General features: G+C 38.6%; 1 protein-coding gene across 4 annotated transcripts in view; it reads right to left on the bottom strand.

Annotated features, from left to right (window-relative positions):
- HAPLN1 (hyaluronan and proteoglycan link protein 1) overlaps window positions 1-24,743 on the bottom strand; it is a 72,347-nt gene that overhangs the window by 22,713 nt on the left and 24,891 nt on the right. For 2 of the 4 annotated variants that reach the window (XM_058727854.1, XM_058727830.1), the window contains exon 2: window positions 10,853-10,981. In XM_058727854.1, the coding sequence (XP_058583837.1) occupies window positions 10,853-10,955 (103 nt within the window). In that variant the 5' untranslated portion in view covers window positions 10,956-10,981. Of the gene's footprint in view, window positions 1-10,852; window positions 10,982-11,614; window positions 11,884-21,410; window positions 21,626-24,743 lie in introns of those variants that run through there. The other 2 variants (XM_058727845.1, XM_058727839.1) reach the window with 2 other exon arrangements.

The following is a 24,743-nucleotide window of genomic DNA, read 5'->3' as shown; positions in this document are numbered from 1 at the left end:
CAAAACTTTCTAGCAGTGTAATTTTCCCTGAGCACCAAATGAATAAATCCAACTCTCTGCTGGGCATGTACTGGATGCCGAATAGACAACTATTCGGGGAATAGAGGGAAGAGTCCCTCTTCTCCTGCCCAAACCTGTTCTTCCCCCAATTTTCCTCCATTTATTTATGCCTCTACCGTCTGTTCATTTGTTCAAGGCAAAATCTCGAAGTTGAGCTTGATGTGCCTCTTTCCCTTCATCTCTCTATCTATCTCTACTCCTTTTGTTTTCTAATTGGTTCATCTCCACCACCATAGTTTCTCATCTAAAGTACAAGACCTTCTTAAATATCTTACCTTTCCACTTGGCACGTCATAATTCAGTATTAATGTGGACTTTTGTATTTGTAAACCATATGACATTACTCTCTTGCTCAAAACCTTGTAACCACTTTCAAATGCTTTTAGAATAAAGTCTGAACTCTAGACCAAATACAAAGCAATGTGGTCTCACTCCTGCCTACTCTTCCAACTCATCTTAAGTCACACCCTCTTCACTGTGAGGCTGCAGTGCCTCCAGCTTCTTTCCAGCCTAAAGACACCATGTTAGTCCTATCACAGAGAATTTTATGATTTCTCACTCTTTCTACCTGGAGTGATCTGTCCCTGGCTTTTGATGTGACTGGTTCCTGCTTACTATTCAGATCTCAGCTCACAGAACCCTGCTTGACTCTCCTCTACAGCAATTCATCCCATGCCCCGCTGGAGGCCCCCTCACAATCTTAGTATACTGTAGGCAGTTTACAAAAACCCATTACTTTATTCATCTTTTAAAATAAGGTATTCTGTTTCCTTGAAAACATTTCAGGGAAGTACAGTATTAAGCATCTAATCAGCTTTTCATTATTTTACGCTACAAGACTCCTTGTTAATGATTGTGTGATAAAAGAAAAAGCAAAGTGAGAATTAAAATAATTATATGCAGATTTTGGAGATTTAAAACCTATCAGTGTAACTTATGATACTTTTCAAAAGAAAGTAATAATTATTCATAACCCACATTACACTAGGGAAGAAAACTTTAAAATTTACCCATCTATTCTTAAAAAAACAAAACAGGAAAAATAAACTTGTGTGAAGATGTTAATTATTTTTTCTTACCAACATAATTAGCCACAGATAATCAAAAATCCATAGTGAAAAAATAGAGTCCTGTAACTAAGAACATAAGAAATTTACATAATGCCTATCATGACTTATAAGGAAACCTACCTATCTTCAACCTCCACATCTCTTGTTCACCTGTGCTTTCACTATAATTCAGTGAATAACTCTGTAACTCTGAGCCAAATACACAGACATCATTTCCAATGCTTTCCAGGAATAAGGCAAAAGCAAGCACGGTTACAAATAGAATCATCTAGAAGTGGGAATCTCCATACTTCAAGGATAGATTTTCAGTGGTGTTCTTATTTAAAGTTTATGATCCCTCTTTAGAAACAAGGTAGGATACTCCTTTTTTTCCTTCTTCACCTAACTGACCCACTTGACTATAGTGAATGCTCCCTGTTCTAACATGCCTTGTTAATTTCATATGTGATGGACTGTAGACTTTATGTGTTTTTATCTTTAATGTCCCTGACCCTTCTGAGTGGGCAGGGTTGGAAAAGGTAGTTCTGGAGAATTCTTGTTTAACTTCAGTTATTCAATATACTTCACAGAATAATCCATAAGTGTGTGAAAACATACTACTCAGAGCTCATACATGTGGTAACTAGTCAATGAGTAAGCATAAAAGTCAAGTAACCAACATATGTAATTTAAATAAGATTAAAATACCTACTCTTTGTATTGACTACATTTTTGAGGGCACATATGTTTAGTGCTACTACAATATACACAAAATATTTCTGAAGATTTATAGAAATTTTACATTTCTTGTTCTTTCATTGTCTTCATTTTGAAATAAAAATATTTCCATAATGAAGATTTATCCCCACTGGATATTATCAGTTTGATAACCCCTAATTGAATATTTTAACTTTTTACCATTTTGGTAGATTTTTCTATTCCAAAAGACTCTCCTAAAACAGTAATTTTCTACTTCACATTTAAAATAAAGCGCCAAATCAACAAAGAAATCTAAACCTATTTTTTCTTGATATCTAGTAAAGTCAAAGAAACATAGCATGTTGAAATTACTTTAACATTAAGCCATTAAGCTATAGGTCAGTGCTTTAGCTGAGTCAACATTGGTTCTTGCAAAACTGCAACCAGGGGGAAAGGTTTCTGTATTAAATGGATTTTCTCACTATTTGGGAAAGTTTCCAAATAATTATTGGTTTCCTGCATGATTTGCGCATATCAGCACCCAGAATGGAACAGAGAAAGCAATGGCTGTTGGTGTGAATTTGTTGCTACCTGAAGAGATTTAAATTTTTTTTTTTTTATGTTTATTTATTTTTGAGACAGAGAGAACTGGGGAGGGGCAGAGTGAGAGGGAGACACTGAATCTGAGGCAGGCTCCAGGCTCTGAGCTGTCAGCCCAAAGCCTGGACATGGGGCTCAAACCCACGAACTGTGAGATCACATCCTGAGCCAAAGTCAGACACTTAACCAACTGAGCCATCCAGGCGGGCCCAAGAGATTTTTAAATGTAGGTTTTTATACCTGGAAATATTATAAAATGTGTTGCTTTAATGTGCTTTATAGAATAACATAGAATCAGCATTCTAGGTTACTCAGTAACAAGTTTAGAAATATTCTTAAGATGTATTTTATGAGTTTAAATCTACTAAGTGATAAAAACTTTAGTGAGTATGGATACAAAGTTCTAAACAATAAGAGTTTTTTCTTTAGTAGCTGTTTACTCTTTTCTCCATGTTTCCACTTCTGTTTAACACTTACTTTGTTCTTTTTTTGTTACCTTTTGTTACCATAATTTTGTTGGTAATCTCACTGAGGACATGGTCTGTCCTTCCTCAGAGAATAACCCAGTGCTTTGCTTGAAAGAGGCCAATGTTCATCAAGTGCCTGACTGCAGATTTTCTCAAAAGGACACACAAATGCAGGGAAGGCTTGGGCATGGGCTAGCAGATGCAAAGTTGGTATGAAAATATACATATTTCTGAATCAAGATTAAGGAATTTATAGAAATTATCTATTGATCTATAATCATTTAATCCCTTGCCTTTTCTATTCATGACCATTGAGTACGTATGTATATACGTATAATTATACAATGTGTGTGTATCCAGGACTATATAGTTGAAGAAAGGTGTTGCCATGTTTGACTTTTATCTCTAATTTAAAGAAACTGCTTTTTTGGGGCGCCTGGGTGGCGCAGTCGGTTAAGCGTCCGACTTCAGCCAGGTCACGATCTCGCGGTCCGTGAGTTCGAGCCCCGCGTCGGGCTCTGGGCTGATGGCTCGGAGCCTGGAGCCTGTTTCCGATTCTGTGTCTCCCTCTCTCTCTGCTCCTCCCCCGTTCATGCTCTGTCTCTCTCTGTCCCAAAAATAAATAAAAAACGTTGGAAAAAAAAATTTAAAAAAAAAAAAAAAAAAAAAAGGAAAAAAAAAAAAAAGAAACTGCTTTTTTGAATGCTTCTGTTTAAATAAAAGTAATAGTAGGTAATGGTGTTCTCTCTGTAGCATTCCATAATTTTTCGATCAGTTATCATAGTCCTTAGTTCTATATTCATAGTAATGTCTGTTTCATCCTCTTACTGGATGAAAAGCTGCATGAAGACAAAGATTGTGTGTTCTGTTCATCATTCCGTCCCCAATGCCTGTAAGAGTAGGTGCTTGCCACAGACGGAATGTCTGTATGCTCTCAAAATTCCTATGTTAAGGAGAGCTGGGTGCCTCAGTCAGTAAGCATCTGACTCTTGATTTTGGCTCAGGTCATGATCTCACAGTTTATGAGTTCGAGCTCTGCATCGAGCTCCACACTGATAGTGTGGAGCCTGCTTGGGATTCTCTCTCTTTCCCCCTCTCTCTGCCCCTCCCCACTCATACTTTCTCTCTCTCAAAATAAATAAACTTAAAAAATTTTTTTCATATGTTGAACACTGATCCCCAAGTAATGATTTGTAGAGGTAGAACCTTTAGTATGTGATTAGGTCATGAGTATGAGTCCTCATGAATGGGATTAGTGCCCTTATAGAAAAGAGCCAGGAGGGCTACCTTGTTCTTTTCTACCTTGTTCTATGAATCCTGAAGCTAGCTCTCATCAGACACCAAATATTCCAGTGCTATGATTTTGGACTTCTCAGCCTCCAGAACTGTGAGAAATAAGTTTCTGTTATTTATAAGCCACCTGATTTATGGTATTCCCTTATAGCAGCCCCACTAAGTGCATGTACGTTTGTGTGCAGTACATGATTATTTTCCTTCTTTTGATGGCTCATTTATTATATTCATATTCTTAGTTTGACCAAATGATAGGCCTGTGTTTAATGTAGTTGGTTCTTATTATCGTATTTGGCTTTATGTCCTATCGTAAACTAATAGATTTTAGAAAGTTCGTTCAATACTCATGATGTTGCTAAGTTTTATAATTTTATGGTTAACTTTGTTGATATTTTATAGCTAGTAGTTTCTAGATAGAATTATCAATAGTATATATATTTCTGTAAGTGCGACTTGGAAAATACACTTAATCTTTGTGGATTTTAAATTTGTGCCAAATAGCATTATTCTGCCTCAAAACTACAAAAATGAATTAATTTAACTTTTCAAGACAGACTCAGAGTCCAAATGAGTTTTAAGTGGAAGAGAGAAAATTAAGCTGGAATAACACTTATCTCGTTCTCACATTAAACTTTGGCTCTGCAGACGGTTTGTGATCATACATTATTAAATTCATTCCACCCACTGTGATCCACTCTGCACCACCAGATCCCAACTCTGCAGATATTACATAAGGAACAGGATAGCACTGCAGTGACCAAACATAAATCGAACACTCTTCAAAGCTGCCTACACACATCAGGAAGATTGCTGCCTCTTGCCTCTGGTGGACTCTCATGGAGCGTAACGTGCTGTGTGCAGTATGGGAGCCATGCATACGAGCAAACAAAATTTGCTACCACACTCCCAATCCTCCTCCTCCTCGACTGCCTGTCATTCCACGAACTAGAAAGACACCTCATGGCTTTGGTAACACTGAATAGGGCTGGATTAGAAAAAGTACCTGGATGCTGGTCTTGCATTTATTCAACAAACATGTATTGATCACCTACTATGTGCCAGGTAGTGGTTTAGGTGACTGGATATATCAGACGAAGATCCCTATCTACGCTTGTGGAGTGGATGGACACATGAAGCAGAGATGGATACAATTACATAAAAATAAGTAGAGTAGAGGGGTGCCTGCATGGCTCAGTCATTTAAGCACCTGACTTCGACTCAGGGCATCATGTCCTGCTTCATGGTTCGAGCTCCGCACTGGGCTCTGTGCTGACAGCTCAGAGCCTGGAGCCTTCTTCAGATTCTCTGTCTCCTCTCTCACTCTGCCCCTCCCCTGCTCATGTTGTGTGTATCAAAAATAAATGAATAAACGTTAAAAACAATAAGTAGGGTAGATAATCAGTGCTACAGAGAAAAGGAAGAGAAGGTGTGAGAGAGATTGGGGTGTCCGAGGAGGGGCAGAATGCTGCTGAGAGAGAAATTTCATTAAGAAAGTGAGAAATGAGCCCAGATTTGAAGAAAGGGAGGGCATTAGCTGAGAGTCAATTCCCTCATCAGCCATGCAACCTGGGACTAAGCAACCAAAGGCTGTGAGTCTTGATTTCCTCATTTGTACAGTGGACTATTGATCTAGATGATCTACACTAGTTCTTTTGAATTCTCAAATTCTATAAACTATGATTTAACTTATGCCAACATTACAGAATGGAAGCAATCCTCTAGTGTAAAGTGTCACATATGCTAAATGCTGTGAATGACACAGGACTTAAATGTTCATTGTGATAGCAATAATTTGGAAGTATCTCATTACACTTGCTCATTTTTCAACAAACGTATGTTAAGCACCTACTAGGTGCCAAGCGCTACTATACAGTTGGGGTATTACAGAGCTCATGGTCTGATGAGGCAAGGGAGGCATGTTAGTTAGCAAAAAGGAACGCACATTAAACTGGAACAGAGGAGTCGTTTGGGACACGCTGCGAATGGAAGGACCAACCGCAATGAGTGGGAATGTCCATTTCTGTCAAGGGTTCCTGGTACACATTATCTTTTCCTTTTAATATTCTTTCAAAAAATTTAAAGTAGTTTATCTGTGTTTACCTAGTAAGTATGTTAAGGGAAATACTACTTATGTTTGGAAAGCTTCAGTTTCCATAGGAAAGTAAAAATTATAAAATGATGTTTAACAATGTTGAACAAATCTTAAATTGTGAAATTAAGGAGGACAAAGAGGCAACTTATAAAATGTTTACTCCCTTAGAGCTAAGGTAATGATATGGTTCTGTTAACAAATGAATTTGAAAAAGATAACCACTGGTTTTCCACTGGTATTTGTGCTCCTTTTTCTATTTATTTATTTATTTATTTATTTAATTAAATTTTTTTTTTAACGTTTATTCATTTTTGAGAGACAGAGCATGAGCGTGGAAGAGAGAGGGAGACACAGAATCTGAAGCAGTCTCCAGGCTCCAAGCCGTCAGCACAGAGCCTGTCGTGGGGCTCGAACTCACGAACCGTGAGATCATGACCCAAACCAAAGTCGGATGCTCAACCAACTGAGCCACACAGGCGCCCCTCTTTTTTCTATTTAAAAGTCAGGGTTTTGGGGCGCCTGGGTGGCGCAGTCGGTTAAGCGTCCGACTTCAACCAGGTCACCATCTCACGGTCCGTGAGTTCGAGCCCCGCGTCAGGCTCTGGGCTGATGGCTCGGAGCCTGGAGCCTGTTTCCAATTCTGTGTCTCCCTCTCTCTCTGCCCCTCCCCCGTTCATGCTCTGTCTCTCTCTGTCCCAAAAATAAATAAAAAACGTGGAAAAAAAAAATTAAAAAAAAAATAAATTAAAAAAAAAAATAAAAGTCAGGGTTTTGTTGTTGTTGTTGCTGCTGCTGTTATTATTTTTATTGTTTTTTTCACAACTATTTATTTATTTATTTTAAATGTTTGTTTATTTTTGAGAGACAGTGAGAGACAGAGCACAAGCTGGGGAAGGACAGATACAGGGAGACACAGAATTCAAAGCAGGCTCCAGGCTCTGAGCTGTCAGCACAGAGCCTGATGCTGGGCTCACACTCACGAACTGCAAGATCATGGCATGAGCTGAAGTCAGGCGCTTAACTGAGTGAGCCATCCAGGCGGCCCTCAACTTTTTATTTAAATTCCAGCTAATTATCATACATTGCAATATTAGTTTCAGGTATAGAATTTAATGATTCAACACTTCCATACAACACCTTATGTTCATCACAAGTGCCTTCCTTAATCCCCATCACCCATTTAGCCCATCCCCTCCACCCATAAAAACCAGTTTTCCATGATGGTTAGGAAGTAATAACCACAACAACAACAACTATTATCTAGCGGGAGCTTATTGTGTGCCAGGTTCAGTACTAAGCACTTTTCCATGTATTACCTAATTTAATTCTCACAAAACTTTTTGGAATCAGTGATCATGCCCAGTTTCCTAGATGTGATAACTGAGACGTGAAGAGATCAATTGTCCAAGTGCTAAAGCCAGTAAGTGGCATAATGGGTAAAACTCTTGAACTTGCCATCAGATCTTCTCTTGAACACCAGAGGCAGGAAGTGCTGGCTCTCTGACCTGGATAAGGTCAAACAGTTACATGTTCAGGATAACTGTACCTGCTTTGCTTTTCACATTGGTCAATGGGAAAAGGACAACAACATTTCTCTTCTGTCTTAAGACTTGTACTTTAAAAAGCATATTCATCATCTCTGAACTTCTACTAGTAATTGAAAGCCTACACAAAGAGTTTTTGGGCCTGACCCAAATATTTAAAAAATTGTACTTCTGTGTAATTTGGATTTCCATACAAAATCCTTCCCAAAGATCTCAAGTTTCAAAGGATTTGGAAGTTGTTTGACTAGGCACATTATGAAATGAGGAATATAATCCATTAGTTGAGAGGGTTATGGAGAAGGCATTAACGAGAACTGTCTCTTCCTGTACAAGTACTTGAGAAAATGGCCCTCTCCTATATTAAGAGCAGTGTATGACAGCCAATGTAATATCTTGACTGCTCATTTTTAGCAGACTTTATGGACAAGTGATATTTGCTTTCTTGTGTAACCAAATTGATTCAAGAAAAAAAAAGAATAAATTAGTATGCGTGCAATTTTATTTAAAGCTGTGTTTCCCCCCATGGGAATCTGGGAGACTTTTCATCACCAGAAAATTCTTTTCACTAGAAACACTTTGCACAGGGACCTACCCTTGCTGTTTTTTTTTTTTTTTTTCCCTGGTAATCTGACTTTTTTTTTTTAAAAACCCAGATTAAGTTTTTTTTGTGCCTATATCTCCAGAGAACCTTCTAAAACAAAATTGGCAGGAAGCCTTCAGAAAATTAATTAGGTAACTCTTATGCATGAGATTCAAGGATGTATTAAAGTGTTGAACATCTTTACCATTGCAGCCAAGGAGAATTTGAGGGTGATGAGCATTATTCCTCTGGGTGTTATTTAGGCCTGGAGAACTTAGAATACAAAAATCGATATTTAATGAAAAATGGGAGATAGAAGAAGTATTTTTGCAGTAACATGAATCTTGAGCAATTTTCTATCCCTGAGAGAAGCATATACTGCTCTTCAGTCCAGTTCAGGAATCTGAGATTTAGATTCCTAATTTAATCATCTGACTGCAAAATTCATAGAAAATTCACAAGGATTTCAGCTCCCTTGAATCCTTTCTGGGCCAAGTTTGATTAATAACAGTTCCAAATGTGAAAAAATAATGTAGTATTTCAGCAAATAATGAAGGTTGCCTACTTCAGTGATTATCTACTTTGCTGTCTGCTTTACTTTTGTATTGTAAAAGACAACAGAAATTGTGGCAGACCACTGGAAGTGTTTCTCTGAAGGACTGAAGAATATGAAAGTTCCATCTGAGTACAATCATAAAGGAAAAAGAAAACTTTTTATTAAACAAAAGTAACAATGATGAATATTTAGAGCAATTTTAAAATAAATTCTGACTTATGGACCTAGCATCAGAATACTGTCCCAAATCACCTTTCAGTAACAACTTCCATAAGCAAAGTATAGGCCTATGAGTGTTATTACTTGAAAGCTGTGAGTAACTTTCTAAGAATAGGAATTTACAATTAAAATGAGGTGGACTACCAGGTCACTTAAAAAAGTTGGGTAGTGTATGCAAATGATCTGGATAATTCTGATCCCTGTGTAAGAAATTCCTTTGCACTAAATTTCAGCAGAATATATGGGTTGGAAAGGCAGGAGCCAACCAAGTTTTCCTTGCTGAGATAACTTGAGTCTTAGCGACTCCCCAGAGTAAGTTTTAACATGTTAACACGTTTTAAAAATAATATTTGCATACTCTGGGTGCACTTTAGACTAAATGGTTTGTACATAGTTCATAATGTCACAGGAATTTAATAATTACTTGAAACCACAGCTAGAATTTATTTTATAGAGCGCTTCAAACTGCTATTGTTAATGACTAGGTATTCCTATTTTGGCTGCATTTAATTCTGTGATTAGATGTTAAAGGATGTTATCCCTCATTAGAAAATCTCTATGTGTAAACACCGTATAGTCTTTGGGAGACAGCCTGGATTCTACTATACACATTCAAGGAAACAGCTGAGTCAGCAGCTTGCATAGTAAAATTTATGATTATATAATTCCTTTTCATGGTCCAACATTGGAAAACTTAAAGCTGCGGGAAGAAAAGAGAACTGAAAGAGAGATGTCTAAAATAGCTAGACGTCATCAAATTCAGAATTCGATTTGTGTGGTCATAATATACATACAGGAAAATACTTCTAGCCAGACTAGCATTTGACCTTCGCCAACCATACTTTCCAACAGTGGATGCGGTTTTTGGAGGCTACGCTTTTGACCTTGAAGATGTAACTTAATGTTTTATGTCTCTTAGCAAACTTACAATACCTCTGGTCCTCAAACCGAGCTCATCTAAAATTAATATCTTTGTGTGTTTGAACTGTTAAAGTCTATAATTCTTATTTTAATTATTCAGCCTACAAGGGCAAAGAGAGAAGCTGCAAACTATCTTTTTCTTATTGCATAAGTCTGTCGGCTTTCTTAGTGCAGGATGTCCCTCGTCTGAAGCTGGGACTGAGGAAACAGCTGCATTCTACTGCAGCCTTAAATCCTGCTACAGCTCTCAAGCTTAGGATTCAGCTGAGCTGCAAAATATGCAGGGGCAACACATTGGTCTATGGGAACTAAAGCTTTGCCAGAGGAGATTGTCGTAAAGTGAGTTACTCTTTCCTGAACCTTAGCTTGTCCCACTTTCATTTTCACACGGTTTTTCTTAATGATTACTCGAACAGAATGACCTTCCATCGTGAGTTTTACTTCCTATTTCTCCCTCCTTTCGCTTACATTTAAATAAACTTTATGCCCTTCATTCTACTTGGAAGACACCAACCGTAGTAAAAAGCCCTGAACAAATTGCATCAGCCCCTTGCGGTTGGACATTCCTAAGCCATTCTGCTTTAATTGTCCTCAATTCTTTACTATAATGCAATAGCATTCAAAAACCAGAAAAGCATGTTCACCAGTTAACAGAAAGGAAAAGAAAAAGCCAATGCAGCAGAGCTAAAATTAAGAAACACCAACCAAGCACCCCAACTCCAAGTAACTGGAAATTAATTTGGCTTTCATATGAGAACCTGCGTTTTCTTACCTTGGATGTGAATAACTCTGTCATGATCTAGAGTGAAGTTGTCTGAATGATGATCAGCCCAGCAGATTGAAATCAGCACCAGGAGAAGTAGACTCTTCATCATCTTTATAACCCAAAGAATCTTCTTCACTGTGAGAGCATCACATACAAAGAGGCTTGTGAGATTTGGAACCCTTTGGAGTGTTGCACTGCACAACTTATTACCGCCTTATCATCATAGAATGGGTCTGTAAAAATATTTAACCCAATCTGTTCAGAAAGTTACTGTAGCTGTCTTTGGGAGCTGAAGACTGCAGCTTTGAACAATTCCAGTTTCCCTTATGCAGCCAGAGTCCAAATAGTGTTTAACTCTATCTTTGCAGAATTGTAAATCTAGAGATGTAAATCAGTATTGTTTTGATATAGAGAGTTACAGTTAGTTACAAAAAGATATGGCAAGGATATAAAAAGACTTTAAAAATTATTTTGATCTCTGAATTTGAAGTATTACTTAACAAAACCACCATCTGACATAGCTGCCCTGCACGTGAGTATCACCGGGTCTAATTAGAAACTGAATCTTAAACCGGAGCAAATGAAAAATATTTGCATGAAACTTGACATCGTCATTCATTTTACATGTGGATTCCTAAGCAAGTTGGATTTGCTTGTTCTAAAGAAGAAGAAGAAGAAGAAGAAGAAGAAGAAGAAGAAGAAGAAGAAACAAACAAACAAAAATCCCTGATTAAGTAAAAGCAGCATATTTATTACAGATTCACTTACCATCTTAAACACTGCTTGGGTCGATGGTGAAGAGTTGAAGATTATGGACAAACTAGGTTAGAGTTGTGCATGGTACCACTGCAGTCATCCTGATTGATTTTTCATTCATTTCTCCCTAAAATGCTGACGCACCAACTTAGAGTGCCAGGTGGGGTCTCTGCAGTCAGCAGAGGCACGGCTGCAGGGAGCGTCCCTGCCAGCCTCCCAGGGCAATTATGCAAATGAAAGGCTGAGATGACAGCTAAGCACAGCCCTGGTCCTAAGTGAAAGAGGCAGAGCCCTCACTTGGCTGTTCTTTACTGCGAGACCAATTTGATCAAAGGGGACACAATGCCCCCAAACGTTGTCATTGGAAGGGCCAAAAAGTGACTCCAAGTGATACAAACCTTATGACCTTGGCAATAGCTGCCAGGGAAGAATTTGAGTGTAGCTCCTCTGTTTCCATGTGAAAGCCGAGGCAGATATTAACAAGGGCTTCCTTTTTTTTCCCATGCACATCGCAGCCTTAACAACACTTGGCTATTTTTAAAACTGAAATTGCACAGCACTGGCTTCTCACACTAATTTGTTTCTTCCAGGAAAGCCTGATTCCCTGGAATACTCATTACAGAGCGCTGAGTCTGTTCCTGGAGGTCCTTGCAGGCCTGCCTTGACTCCAGAGCCTGAAGACACACGAGACACAGGCGTCCCCGTCTCTCCTGGGACAGAACTCCCTCTTTGCGTTCTCCTAACACTGGGCATTGCTGTGGTGCCTGTGGCTTCAGTCTTTCATGTTAGCTTGAACCCTTTTCTTTCTCTTCCTTATGACACAGAAAGAAGACAGTGGATGAGCAAATGAAGAAACTTACTTCTCCAGGACACTGAGGGTATCACTTTTAAAATGTTATTTGATTTGCTCATCTTATTTTCTGAAGTTCACTTGACTGTGTCTCTGAGGGTTTTTTGGAAATGCTTGTTGTTGTTTTTTTTAATTTTAAAAATATTAATTTTTGAGAGAGTGAGACACACACAGAGCATGCGTGGGGGCAGGGGTAGAGACAGAGGGAGACTGAATCTGAAGCAGGCTCCAGGCTCTGAGCTGTCAGCACAGAGCCCGATGTGGGGCACGAACCCATTAACTGTGAGATGATGACCTGAGCCAAAGTCGGACACTTAACCAACTGAGCCACCCAGATGCCCCAGAAATGATTACGTTTTTGAAGATACTGACTTTTGTCCATAGGAATATTATTAATAAATATTATCTCTTTTCAGCCCACACTGTACTTTGGTTGAATACACATAATAAAAGTGATCTTTTCGAATTTGGAATATAATGGGGACAATTCCATACTCAAGCATAAGACAGTGGGGAAACCAACACAAGAGGTATCATGGGCTCTCTGCCTGCTACAGGAATCAAAGGAGAGGGAAATGTGGGGCCACCTGGGGGGCTCAGGTGGTTAAGCATCAACTTTGGTTCAGGTCATGATCTCAAGGTTCGAGAGTTCGAGCCCGCATTAGGCTCTGTGCTGACAGCTTAGGGCCTGGAGCCTGCTTCACATGCTGTGTCTCCCTCTCTCTCTGCCCCTCCCCCTCACTCACACTCTGTCTCTCTCCTTCAAAAATAAACAAACATTTAAAAAGTTGTTTTTTTTTTTTAAAGGAGAGGGAAATGTTGAAGAGGGAGTGGGAGGAAAGCATATATAATTTCATCACTTAAAGAGCGGAAAAATTCTAAGTGAGGGATCAGATGAGCAGAAGCAGAGAATTTGCTATGTTAATTTCCACACTTGCGTGGTCATTTACAGCAGAATTTATGCACACACACACACACACACACACACACATACACATGCACACTCTTACAGTTGTACATCCTAGACCTACAGTCATCCTCATTTCTATTCACTTCTACTTAAAGCATATTCCACACAAATTTGTGCATCTCCTTTAATTCCATACCAGAGAATTAGAAATTGTATCACTGGAGGTTCTTTCCATTGAATTAACATATTCATTGTCCAACAGCTCAATTTTAAAATGCAAACATCCCAGGTGGGGTGAGGGGTATAAATAATAATAACAATAATAATAATAACAGCAGTTCCTTTTACTTGAATGTCTACTATTTGCCAAGTGCTATGCTAAGCACGGTACCTACAATGCCTTGAGACCGTGAGACCAAAATTTCCATTTTTCCTGACACGGACAGTTACCTTGCTGAAGGTCACACATCTAGTAAGTTGTATTTGCTTTCAAGCAAAAGCACCCCCTACCCTGAGCTACGCTTGTTGCTCTGAAAGTGAAACTTGTTATTTGTTTTATTGCCTTTTTTATTTAGCCTCTTTAACTTGAACCTACCAAGCTCTGAAAACCTTAATTTGTGTTATATGTGAATATAAACTTTTTTTTTTCACAGCTTATAGATGAGAAGTCAGACGGCAGTTTTTGTAATATGACTGTGCCCTGCCTCACTTGTGATACCAACCTAGGGCCACAAACCCTGCCTTGGTGCTCATGTGTGTACCTGTACACACACACACACACACACACACACACACACACACTGACACACACACCATCTTCATTTTAACAAGGATATGGCACATCTTCAGTGATTTGTGATTCAAATACAGGCGTGGGTCGGTGCACACTTTAAAGCACCCTCACTGGCGTTAATGCACTCCAGGCAGGATAGCGTGGGACTATGACATGCTAAACTCCCCTAGAACAAACTTTAGGGCCACAGTGTTCAGGTGTCAAAGCCAACTGCACTGTGACGTGAGGTCCTAGGGTGTGGTTCTAGAGCACAAGGGCTGTGCCAGAGGCCTGCGTGCTGGTGCTCAGTGGAGAAGGATGCCTCGGAGGTAGCAGGCGGTCATGTGAGGGAATGAATTGAATCCTGCTTATTTGCATTTTGTAACAACATTTTCTCTGAATATCCAGGTGTGTTAGAAAAAAGTTTCAGTTTTTGATATGAGTAAAATTTAGGAAATCTAGGGAACCTTTATACCACCACCTATTTACCAACCTTGAATTAGCACTCAGTTCACCTGCAGCGCACACCATTGACGTCTCTTTTTATAGCCGACCAAGCCTGGCTGCCTGATGCTGCAGCCATCTTCAAGATGGGTTCAAACAGAAATGCCTGTGTTCTTCGTCAAAGACATAGGATAGGGCTGTAATTTTCCAGTGCTGCTTTGGTGATAATTAAACCGCTATTCGGAAGCAAGATAGTGTGGTCAACATAGAAGTCTAGTAGTTTGATACAAGTATAGATATACCAATACCAGTAGTCTAATAGCGAAGTGGCCAATTGCTATTTCTTTTTTTATTTTTTTTATTTTTGAGACAGAGAGAGACAGAGCATGAACGGGGGAGGGTCAGAGAGAGAGGGAGACACAGAATCTGAAGCAGGCTCCAGGCTCTGAGCTGTCAGCAGAGAGTCTGACGCGGGGCTCGAACTCACGGAGCGTGAGATCATGACCTGAGCCGAAGTCGGACGCCCAACCAACTGAGCCACCCAGGCGCCCCGCCAATTGCTATTTCTTAAACACTGCTAAAATTTGTGTTACGATGGTGGCTACACTGTGACACAAGGTAACATATAGGCTTGTCAAATCACTCTGGTACACCTGAATCTAATGTAACACTGTGTGTCAACTCTACTTCAGTTTAAGAAAATAACAAAAAATAAAATTACTGTATGAGGTAGTAGGTTAATAAAACTCAATGGAAGGCGTGGGTGCTGTTTTCTGTGCCTAGAGGACTATGCCACACATTTCCTGAACCCATTTAATTATTACTTCTCAAAACAATGCAATTGAAGAATTGTGTTATTATACACATTTTACAGTTACAGAACCAGAGTCGGAGTGGTGGAGTTCCAAGCACATAAAATGAGAAACTGGGGATCTGGGCAGTCTGACCCAACCCCCCCCCCCCCCCCCCCAGCTCTGGCTTGCACTCTCCAGCACCACTCACAGCATCTGTCCTTTGTGCCTTGAGAAAGACCTTCAACTCTCCCAGTCAGGTCTCCCAGATCTCTTACAGTTCACACAGGTTGGAATGCTGTCTTTCATCCCTTTCTCACTGGGTTATAGGAGTAGCACTTAATCACAGCCCTGTTTGCACAAGACATGTTTGAGTGCACAGTATGAATGCTTTTCTCACTGCACACCCAGCACCCAGAACCTCCCTGTGCCAAGAGGAAGAATGAATGGAAAATTGAATCTGGGAGAAACAGCTATGAGGACTAAAGCAGCTGAGACTGAGGAGAGTTTAATACTGTGTAAAGAGTTACACTTATTATTATATGGAGAATGGTAAAGTTACTTCTTCTCCACTGAGAACTTAATGAAGTAAACCAGGTTTCAGGTTAGTACTTGAAACTTAGTTTAGAAATTACAAGAATCAATACAAAGGTTGCTAAAGATTGACTAAGAATCTCCTTTGACAGAATTACTTTGAAATAGATGGAATCTTTTCCTCTTTGGTATCTTATAAGTCTGATCTAGTTACAGGCAGAAGAGGGTTTATGATCAGTGTTTCTTCAAACTTGGTCAGTGGTAAAACCTGGGCAATGAAAAAAAAAAAAGAAAGAAAAACAAAAGAGAAGGGACTCCAAAAGTGTAATTTTTCATTAGGTAACGTTAATCCATTAAAAAATTAGTTCTCTTTTTTGAAGTAACCTTTTTTTTTCTTTTACCCTTTTGCTATTAGAATGGCCTTTATTTCATGGAATTAAGAGTTGTAGACTTCTCAAATTGTGTATTTTTTGTGTGTTGAGCAATTTTTTTTTTTTAAATAACCTTATGTCAGTTTCTCTGTTGTTTTACTGTTGTTGGTTGGCCTTGTTTTCTGCTTTTTAAAAATTTTTTTAATGTTTATTTATTTTTGACAGACAGAGAGACACAGAGTATGAGTGGGAGAGGGGCAGAGAGAGAGAGAGAGAGAGTGTGTGTGAAACAGGCCCCAGGCTCTGAGCTGTCAGCACAGAGCCTGACACAGGGCTCAAACTCACAAAACCGTGAGATCATGACCTGAGCCGAAGTCAGATGCCTAACCGACTGAGCCACCCAGGCGCCCTTGTTTTCTGTTTTGACTCTACACATAGGTACAATCCAGTAGTCAGACCTTTGACCCAGATGATGGCTAATGAATTGACCCTAATCATGCGTTTGATTTGTTCAGTGTGCAGAGGGACACTTGGATTTTTACCTAAGCCCTGAGATTCATTGCACACATGGGGGTAGTAGAATGCAGAACTGCTTGGAATATACCCATTGCTCAAGAGAAAAGCCATAATTGAAAAAAAAAAAAAAAGAAATCTTTGTTCAATGATACAACTCCCCTCAGGGAGTGAGTCTATATAAACTTCAAGTGAACGTGGCATTTTCGCCTGTCATCTTGCATTGTTATATGAAAGCACAAGCTGTTGGAGAAGCTAAAGAGCATTTATGATGCCCTGAATTAGACGGCCAGCCATGGTCACTTTCTAATCTGGTGGTGGTCGGTCTGTTGCTTCCTAGGATCCTCATGACTCTCAGAATAACTTGCGTCTTAAAATGTATTAGTTACTTCTTTTTCTTCCTCTGTAGTTTGAAATCACCTACTTTATTTCCAATTTTTCTCTACATTTTCCATCATTGTTTTATCTCTTCTTGTTTTTCCTTTCTAATTCTATTTCTCTATTCATTGAATATAAATCTTACCCTACCTCTCCATTCTTCTCTTCTTCCTATATTTTATTATATTTATCATATTATTCAATATTTGACACAATCATCTGATTTATCATACAAACCAGGGCATAGAATGTACAGGAAAACTATAATTACATGGAAAAACAGTAGCGTGTAAATTGGAGCTCTTCTAGGCAGATGGGGAGATAGGGTAGAAGGGTAAAAAAGGGAAGGCAGAATTTAGTTTCATTCCTTGCTTTGCCACTATCTAGTTATGTGACCCTGAGAGAAGTCATGCTTTGAAGGGGTCAAGTTTTTTATCCATCAATTGGAACAGCTGATGACAAATGTCAATGCTCTATGCACATTTTTATTATTGTTTTTATGTAATTTTTTTCCTACTGGAGAGATCAGGCCCTCCTCCAATTTACTTATATTGCATTTTAGGACTGTCCTCCTCAGCAAACAAATTCATGGATTTTTAAAGGGATGATATCAATAATACTTGTTTAAATAGCCAATTCAATTCACTTACTGCTTTCGGCTGGTTATTCTTTTTTTTTTGAAAAATTTTTTTTTCAACATTTTTTATTTATTTTTGGGACAGAGAGAGACAGAGCATGAACGGGGGAGGGGCAGAGAGAGAGGGAGACACAGAATCGGAAACAGGCTCCAGGCTCCGAGCCATCAGCCCAGAGCCTGACGCGGGGCTCGAACTCACGGACCGCGAGATCGTGACCTGGCTGAAGTCGGACGCTTAACCGACTGCGCCACCCAGGCGCCCCTTGGCTGGTTATTCTTTGCCAGCTCTCTCTGAGAGAATATTGATGGAGTTTGGGACAAACTCAGCATCCCTTCACTTAATCAAAGTGCATTTGCTCAAGCTGTTCATTGACCCACCTGAAACTGCTTTAAATAATTCTTGAGCTAAGAGTTAGACTTCCCCCAAACCATTTTTATGAAAGAGTTCTACAGTGGTTTTGTTTGCTGATAGGTTTTCCCAAATAAATTGAAACAAGGCGTGCATGAATAAAAGTAGGAACTGTATTTGATGTTTATAGTGTTCAATTCTGCAAGCTTTTGTTGAATATCTAGGGGGTGTGGAGGAAGCAGTGCATACACATATTAATAAGTTTAAGAACTTGTTTCTGAGTAACAGTCTGGCATTGCTGGATGAATAAATGAATGAAGCACATGTAGCAGGATTCTGATATGTCTAGGTCATAAACTATGTAAAACCCTAAACTGAAAGTAATACTTAAAAGTTGCAAACATGTCATTCAAAGTTTATTGGCATGCAATACCTTCCTTTGGAATTGTGTTATCTATCCCAGCTCATATTGAGGTTGGAGATGGATTTATGGATATAATATAGTATTTTATATTTATTTTACATCTTATTTGACTCATTTTTCTTCTATGAAAAGAGTAAGCAGAGTAAACTATGGCTCTCCAATGTTGTAGTGTGTCCTCTTCACCCAAGAATCTCTCGAAGTGGGTTAATACCACAGGACAGGTAGTTGTCAAAGTTCACTCACGTGACAGGAAGGAAAGAATGTACATTGTAACTATAGTAAAAGATGACTTTCTCGTGATTGTATGTTCTTAGTGACTTTTGCATGTATAGCCACATCATATGGGTGGGATGGCATGTGGACACAGACACACCTATTCATTCTGAAATTACATACTTAAAAATGTGTTTCTCTGCACATTTATATGGACAGTCAGTAAGACCCTCCTTTCTGGTCATTCAAAGGAAATCACAGACATGCCGTCAATATATTCCAATATTCTGGTTCTACTGTTAGCATATAATTCACAGTTTGTTGGAGAAAAATAGGTGGACAAGAAGACTTATGGTTTCAAAGCCCTAGAGTGTAGAAGAAATTGCACAGTAGCTTTAGTGTATTTTTGCCAGCTCTGGCTACATACTATCTGCAGGTGTTCTCACTGTCTACTCAAAAGCTTTCCTTTACATGAGGTTTCTAAGTTTTCAGGTTCAGGCAGGAACATGTCTTCTATAATTAATAGTTTGTTTCTTAACCAGACAGTTCTTAGTAGAGGAAGTCAATAAGTACATTGTTAACATATTAACAAAAATACATTTTGATGATGGTGATGCTAAAAGAAAATCTCTTATCTTCCCTTCTATTTATCTTTGGCGAATGGATCCTACTTTTGCTGCCCTGAAAACCATAATTTTACCATAAAACATTAAAAATCAGAGTATATTTGATATGAATATTATATTGCTTGTTCTTAAAAGTGCATCCTTCATGGAATACAGAGGAAAATATTCATTTCCTATCATTACACATAAAGAAAATGGTCAAAAATCAAATCACATCATGAAGAATTCTTAAAAGATAATTCAATTTGTTAGAATATAAATTAATGTTGCTGCCACTTCTCAGGCCATCTTATAGTTTCTTTATTGTTTACTAGGCTAAATGCTGCATTATATTGACATTATAGTAATGATTATATTACAGAAATAGTAAGTCCACATGCTAAATTTTGACTAAAATAAAAATTTCACTAAAATTTTCTTCATTTCTAGCCTAGAGTAATTTCTTCAAAAACCAAACAATAAAGCATGTACCTATGTTAGCATCGTTCTGGGGGGGAAAAAAAAAGCTTTCTCTGTAGAGTGAATAAGCATGCTCTAAAGAGTATTCTTGCTAGGCACACTTGTGCAAGAAAGACTTCATTTTATAATTCATTCCTCTTTGATTCCATGATCAAAAATCTCAGTAGCATCAACAACTTACGTTGAGTAATAGAAAATTAGACTTCAAAAATATTTTTTTCTTAATGTGTAAAATCAAATGACTTATTGTCATTATCAGTAACAGTAAATGATTTTTGAACATGGAACTAGGAATTTGGCACTAAATTAAGAACTCTATGAAATATGGCCTTTTGTAGCAACGTGGATGGAACTGGAGAGTGTGATGCTAAGTGAAATAAGCCATACAGAGAAAGACAGATACCATATGGTTTCACTCTTATGTGGATCCTGAGAAACGTAACAGAAACCCATGGGGGAGGGGAAGGAAAAAAAAAAAAAAAGAGGTTAGAGTGGGAGAGAGCCAAAGCATAAGAGACTGTTAAAAACTGAGAACAAACTGAGGGTTGATGGGGGGTGGGAGGGAGGGCAGGGTGGGTGATGGGTATTGAGGAGGGCACCTTTTGGGATGAGCACTGGGTGTTGTATGGAAACCAATTTGACAGTAAATTTCATATATTAAAATAAATAAATAAATAAATAAATAAATAAACATTTAAAAATTTAAATAAAAAAAAAAAGAACTCTACAAAGGTAGACATATTCCCTAGTGAACGGCAATTCAAATAGAACTTAATTAAACACAGCATTTAAAAGAGATTGAAACGAACCCTTTAACCAACAATGTAGACATATAAACACTATTAAACATTATAAAAGAATCAATATATATATAAGATTAAGAATTTAGATTGCTACCTCATTTTGTCCTAACAAATAACAAATCCAAAAACAGACAATAGCAAATAAAATAAAACCACTTCCATTTTTTATTACCCATTTACATCATTTTAAAACCATAGAAAGTAACTCCCTTTTTAATATTTTAATGTGCAAATATGAATAAAATTGAGAAATGCTAGAACTGCTTTTAAGTGTAGGTTACATAAAAACGAGTTTAGAATCTAGCTCATATGAATACTAGTAATTGGATGCAAACGTCCACAGGCCTTAGAATTTGAAAGAAAAATTTTTAAATAAAATATTTAGAAGCAGAGTTTATATGGGTAAAAAACTCATCATAACATCACTTTCAATTAAACTATCTTTGAAAGTATGTCTAATTGAGCTAGCAAAACAATATTTTAGGACTCCGTTTCATTTAAAATCTTAGCATTTCTTTAAAAGCTCAAAAATTTCAACATCTCTCAGTTAAACATTATATTAACACTGGATCTAAAAATACAACTGCACATCATCTACAAGACAGCTTTGGTGGCATCACAGATGTAACAGTCACAAGTTTTCTACACAATGCAAAACCCAACTCTTAACTCACCACGGCATCCCACATCTAATTCTAAAATAGTTGACAAACAACAAGAATGAGGCAACTCACATATATTTTTTACGGTGATCAGATTCTGAGAAGGTGTAGAAAGATTTTAAATGTATGTCAATTCTGATTTTTTACTAAATACAAGGAAGAACTTTATGATCGATGATTTACTGAGGTATCTGATTGTACTAAGTCATGATAAAAACAAAAAAATCCATTAATGATCGTTTGCAGCAGAAACTTCTGTCTCCTTCTTGCTTGGTGCAGTCCCCACCTCTTTTGGCTGCCACTTTTAAGGTCTCTTCCAAGACCCTGAGGCAGGTTTAGTATTGGTTCACATCCTACGTCAAAGCACAATTCTCATCAGAATTCAGTTCATTGGCTTATGAGTAACAAAGCTTGTTCCAGCCCAAAAGGCTGTGTCTACACTGCACAAAAAGGGAGAATACGATATTCTTGAATTAACTTGGCAAATATCGACAGTTAAGCTCATTAAGTTAAGTTTCCAAATTGATTTTATGATGCAAGATACAGCCCAAGAATTCACCTTGATAGGTTTTTAAGTTATAGTAATCTTTGAAAGTATTTTTTAAGCTTTTAAAACAAAATTATCCTCATTTACATCTTCTTTAGCTGAGGAATTTGTTCATTCTGAAAGCAGCTAAAATCATTTAAATAATCTTCTTTATAGGCATTGAAGCACTGACTTAGTCACTTAGAACTGACTACTCTAGACTCTAAAGATACCTACATAATTTATAACTTTCTTTTATAAATAACAATATCAGTTAAAACTTTTGTAGTATGTATTAGGCTTGCCTTTGACTTAGAACCAAATAATCATCTATGAGTATAAAACATAAAAGTGAGTTGTATTCTCGCAAGAAGTAAGGAAAACATGTACACCTGAATCTCAAAGGTTTTCAGTGTCCTTGAACACCATAAAATTACCACCCCCACCCCTTCCACAGACTCTTCCTTTCAACCTGGCTCCAAATTCCCACCACTGGAGTTACCAATGCTAAGTTTCTCAGGGTCTTTTCCATTTCAAATGTGACCGTGGCTTTGTAAATGTTAATAGAGGGTCTCAAGTCCCTGCAAGTGAGAGCCTAGGAGAGGTGCCTTTGTTCCTGGGTGGGTTTTGCCAAAGTTCAGAGGAAAGGAACAACTATAAAAACTATGTTTTTTACTCTTCCATAATTTTCATAGAAAGCAGCATTCATTCCACAAACATAAAAGTCCCAAATTCTCATCAATGTTGAGCAAATGACAGTTGAGAATTATTTGTGTACTAAGGACCTATGAGTAATCTCTTTTACCTTGTTAACTTTAGCAGGTATGCAGATGTATTTATACCTAGGTGATGAAATGTGATCCTGAGAATACACAGTACCTAGAAAGCAAGAGAAATGGTAACATTTGCACAACTCTTCAAAAAAGAAACTGCTGTCCAAAAATAGCACATACACACCTCACATACACAGCTCTCAGTCACTGTGCTCAGATGTTGGTAATAACTGCACACCTGAAAATAATTTGTAGTGCATGCTACAGAGCAAATACCGAGAGGACCACTAAAGCTACAAATGTCATGGGCAATAAAATGTCCATGGCTGATTCAGAGATTGGGTTCTAGAAAAGTGTGCTTTTGTAAGCAGTCGTTTAAAGTGCCAAAGCCCGTATCAATGAGAAGCCTACGAAAAGAACAGGAGAAGAGAAGAGAACAGAAGAGAAGAGAAGCAAGAGGGGAATGGGGAACTGGGGAGATGAGAGAGAGAAGGGGAAGAGGAGGAAGAGAAAGAGGAGGGGGGAGGAGGAGGAGAAGGAGAGGAAAAACCCAGCCGCTGGAAGAGAAGGAGCAGTGCTCCTTAGTGCTAATGGACACCTGAAAAAGGCGGCCGGCAGCAACAGCCCCTGGAAATGGGAGAAATGACTTGAAGTACAGAAATCACAACCAAGAAAAACCCACCAGATAGGCTAAGTCAACAATCTGAGCAGATCCAGAGAGGGAAAACCCAGCTTTACATAGCTTAAGGGCCCCTAAATTATGTACTGTGCCATATGAAGCCACAATTCACGTAATTATCCACTAAGCACCACTTTATGCCAGGCAAGTAGAAATAAGGCTTCAGATCCCAAAGTCACCCTTCAGGGAGGCTGCAAAGAAGTAGCACGGAGCAGAATGCTAAGTGCATAGAGACGACTCGGGATGCTGTTGGAGAAAGAGGAAGGGCTCCCCAGAACGCAATGGGATGGGCACCCTCTGGAGTTGTAGGACGCAGCAGCCTTGGCAGGCACCTAAGCCAGCCTGGGAGGGGACAGGGGTGGTTTCGCAAAGAGGATGATGGCACAGCTGGATCTGCAAGACAAGGAGATAGAGAAGGGGGCAGAGGATGTTGCTGTGTGTCAGAATAGCACGCACAAAGGAAATGAGCTGGGAGAGGCCTTGGGGCGCTGAACGGTTGCACGAGGCCCCGCGTGACTGCAGAGTAGGATAATCAGAAGAGCGATGTGGATAAGCTGGAGCGTGGTTGGACAGGCATCCAGGGCACGGGCAAGAAGGCCTTGCACGGCACGCTAATTTGCATTTTTCTTGATGCCAGCCGGTTTTCTAACCAAATCTTCACCACGTGAAGATTCTTACACATGTCGTGTTCTATTGACTAAGGAAGATGCATCCGTAACACACTTTCCAAAGATTTCTAGTGTTTTACAAAAGTATGATGTAAACATTTCAAAGCCTATTAGGCTAACTTTTAGTATTGGGTTCCACTTACTGTTCCGAAATGCCAGATTCACACAGATGTTACTGTACGTTCAACATCAGTGTAGTCACAGAGCACACCAAAAATTTTATACATTTTCATACTGGGTTATATCAAAAGAGTGTCAAGCCACATACTTGAAAGTAGTTCTCTGAATATTGTGTGGGATTCAAGAGCAGAATATACGCCATTGCATGGGTGCGTAACTACTGGAATGAAAGCTCCAGAAGGGTAGAAACTATCTACCATGATATCCCCTGGGACCCACTGGGAGTTCAGGGGCATTGGTGTTGCACTGTGCACTGCAGAATGGATGGCAACCCCCAGTGTTGTACAGTACACAACCTACACAACCATATGTTTTAGCCTTCTTGATATGAGACATAACACACACGCACACATACACACAACTAACCTGTTGAAACAATCATCACATTTTCTACAAATGAAACAATCATAAAATTTTCAAATGATTAATGAACCACCTCAAAGTGATTCCATTTTAATGTTACAGAAGTTTAAGCCCCACTGAGGACAAAAACTGGATTTCAGAACTTTATGATATTTTATAAAGATACTCCTAGCATCGTGTGAGTTTCTTCTGAGTGTACATGAATAATAATGAATG

Source organism: Neofelis nebulosa, chromosome 1 (assembly GCF_028018385.1).
Source record: "Neofelis nebulosa isolate mNeoNeb1 chromosome 1, mNeoNeb1.pri, whole genome shotgun sequence".
In the NCBI taxonomy this organism is placed as follows: domain Eukaryota; kingdom Metazoa; phylum Chordata; class Mammalia; order Carnivora; family Felidae; genus Neofelis; species Neofelis nebulosa.
The sequence above is the reverse complement of the archived record's forward strand: the minus strand, read 5'-3'. Positions and strand labels throughout refer to the sequence as shown.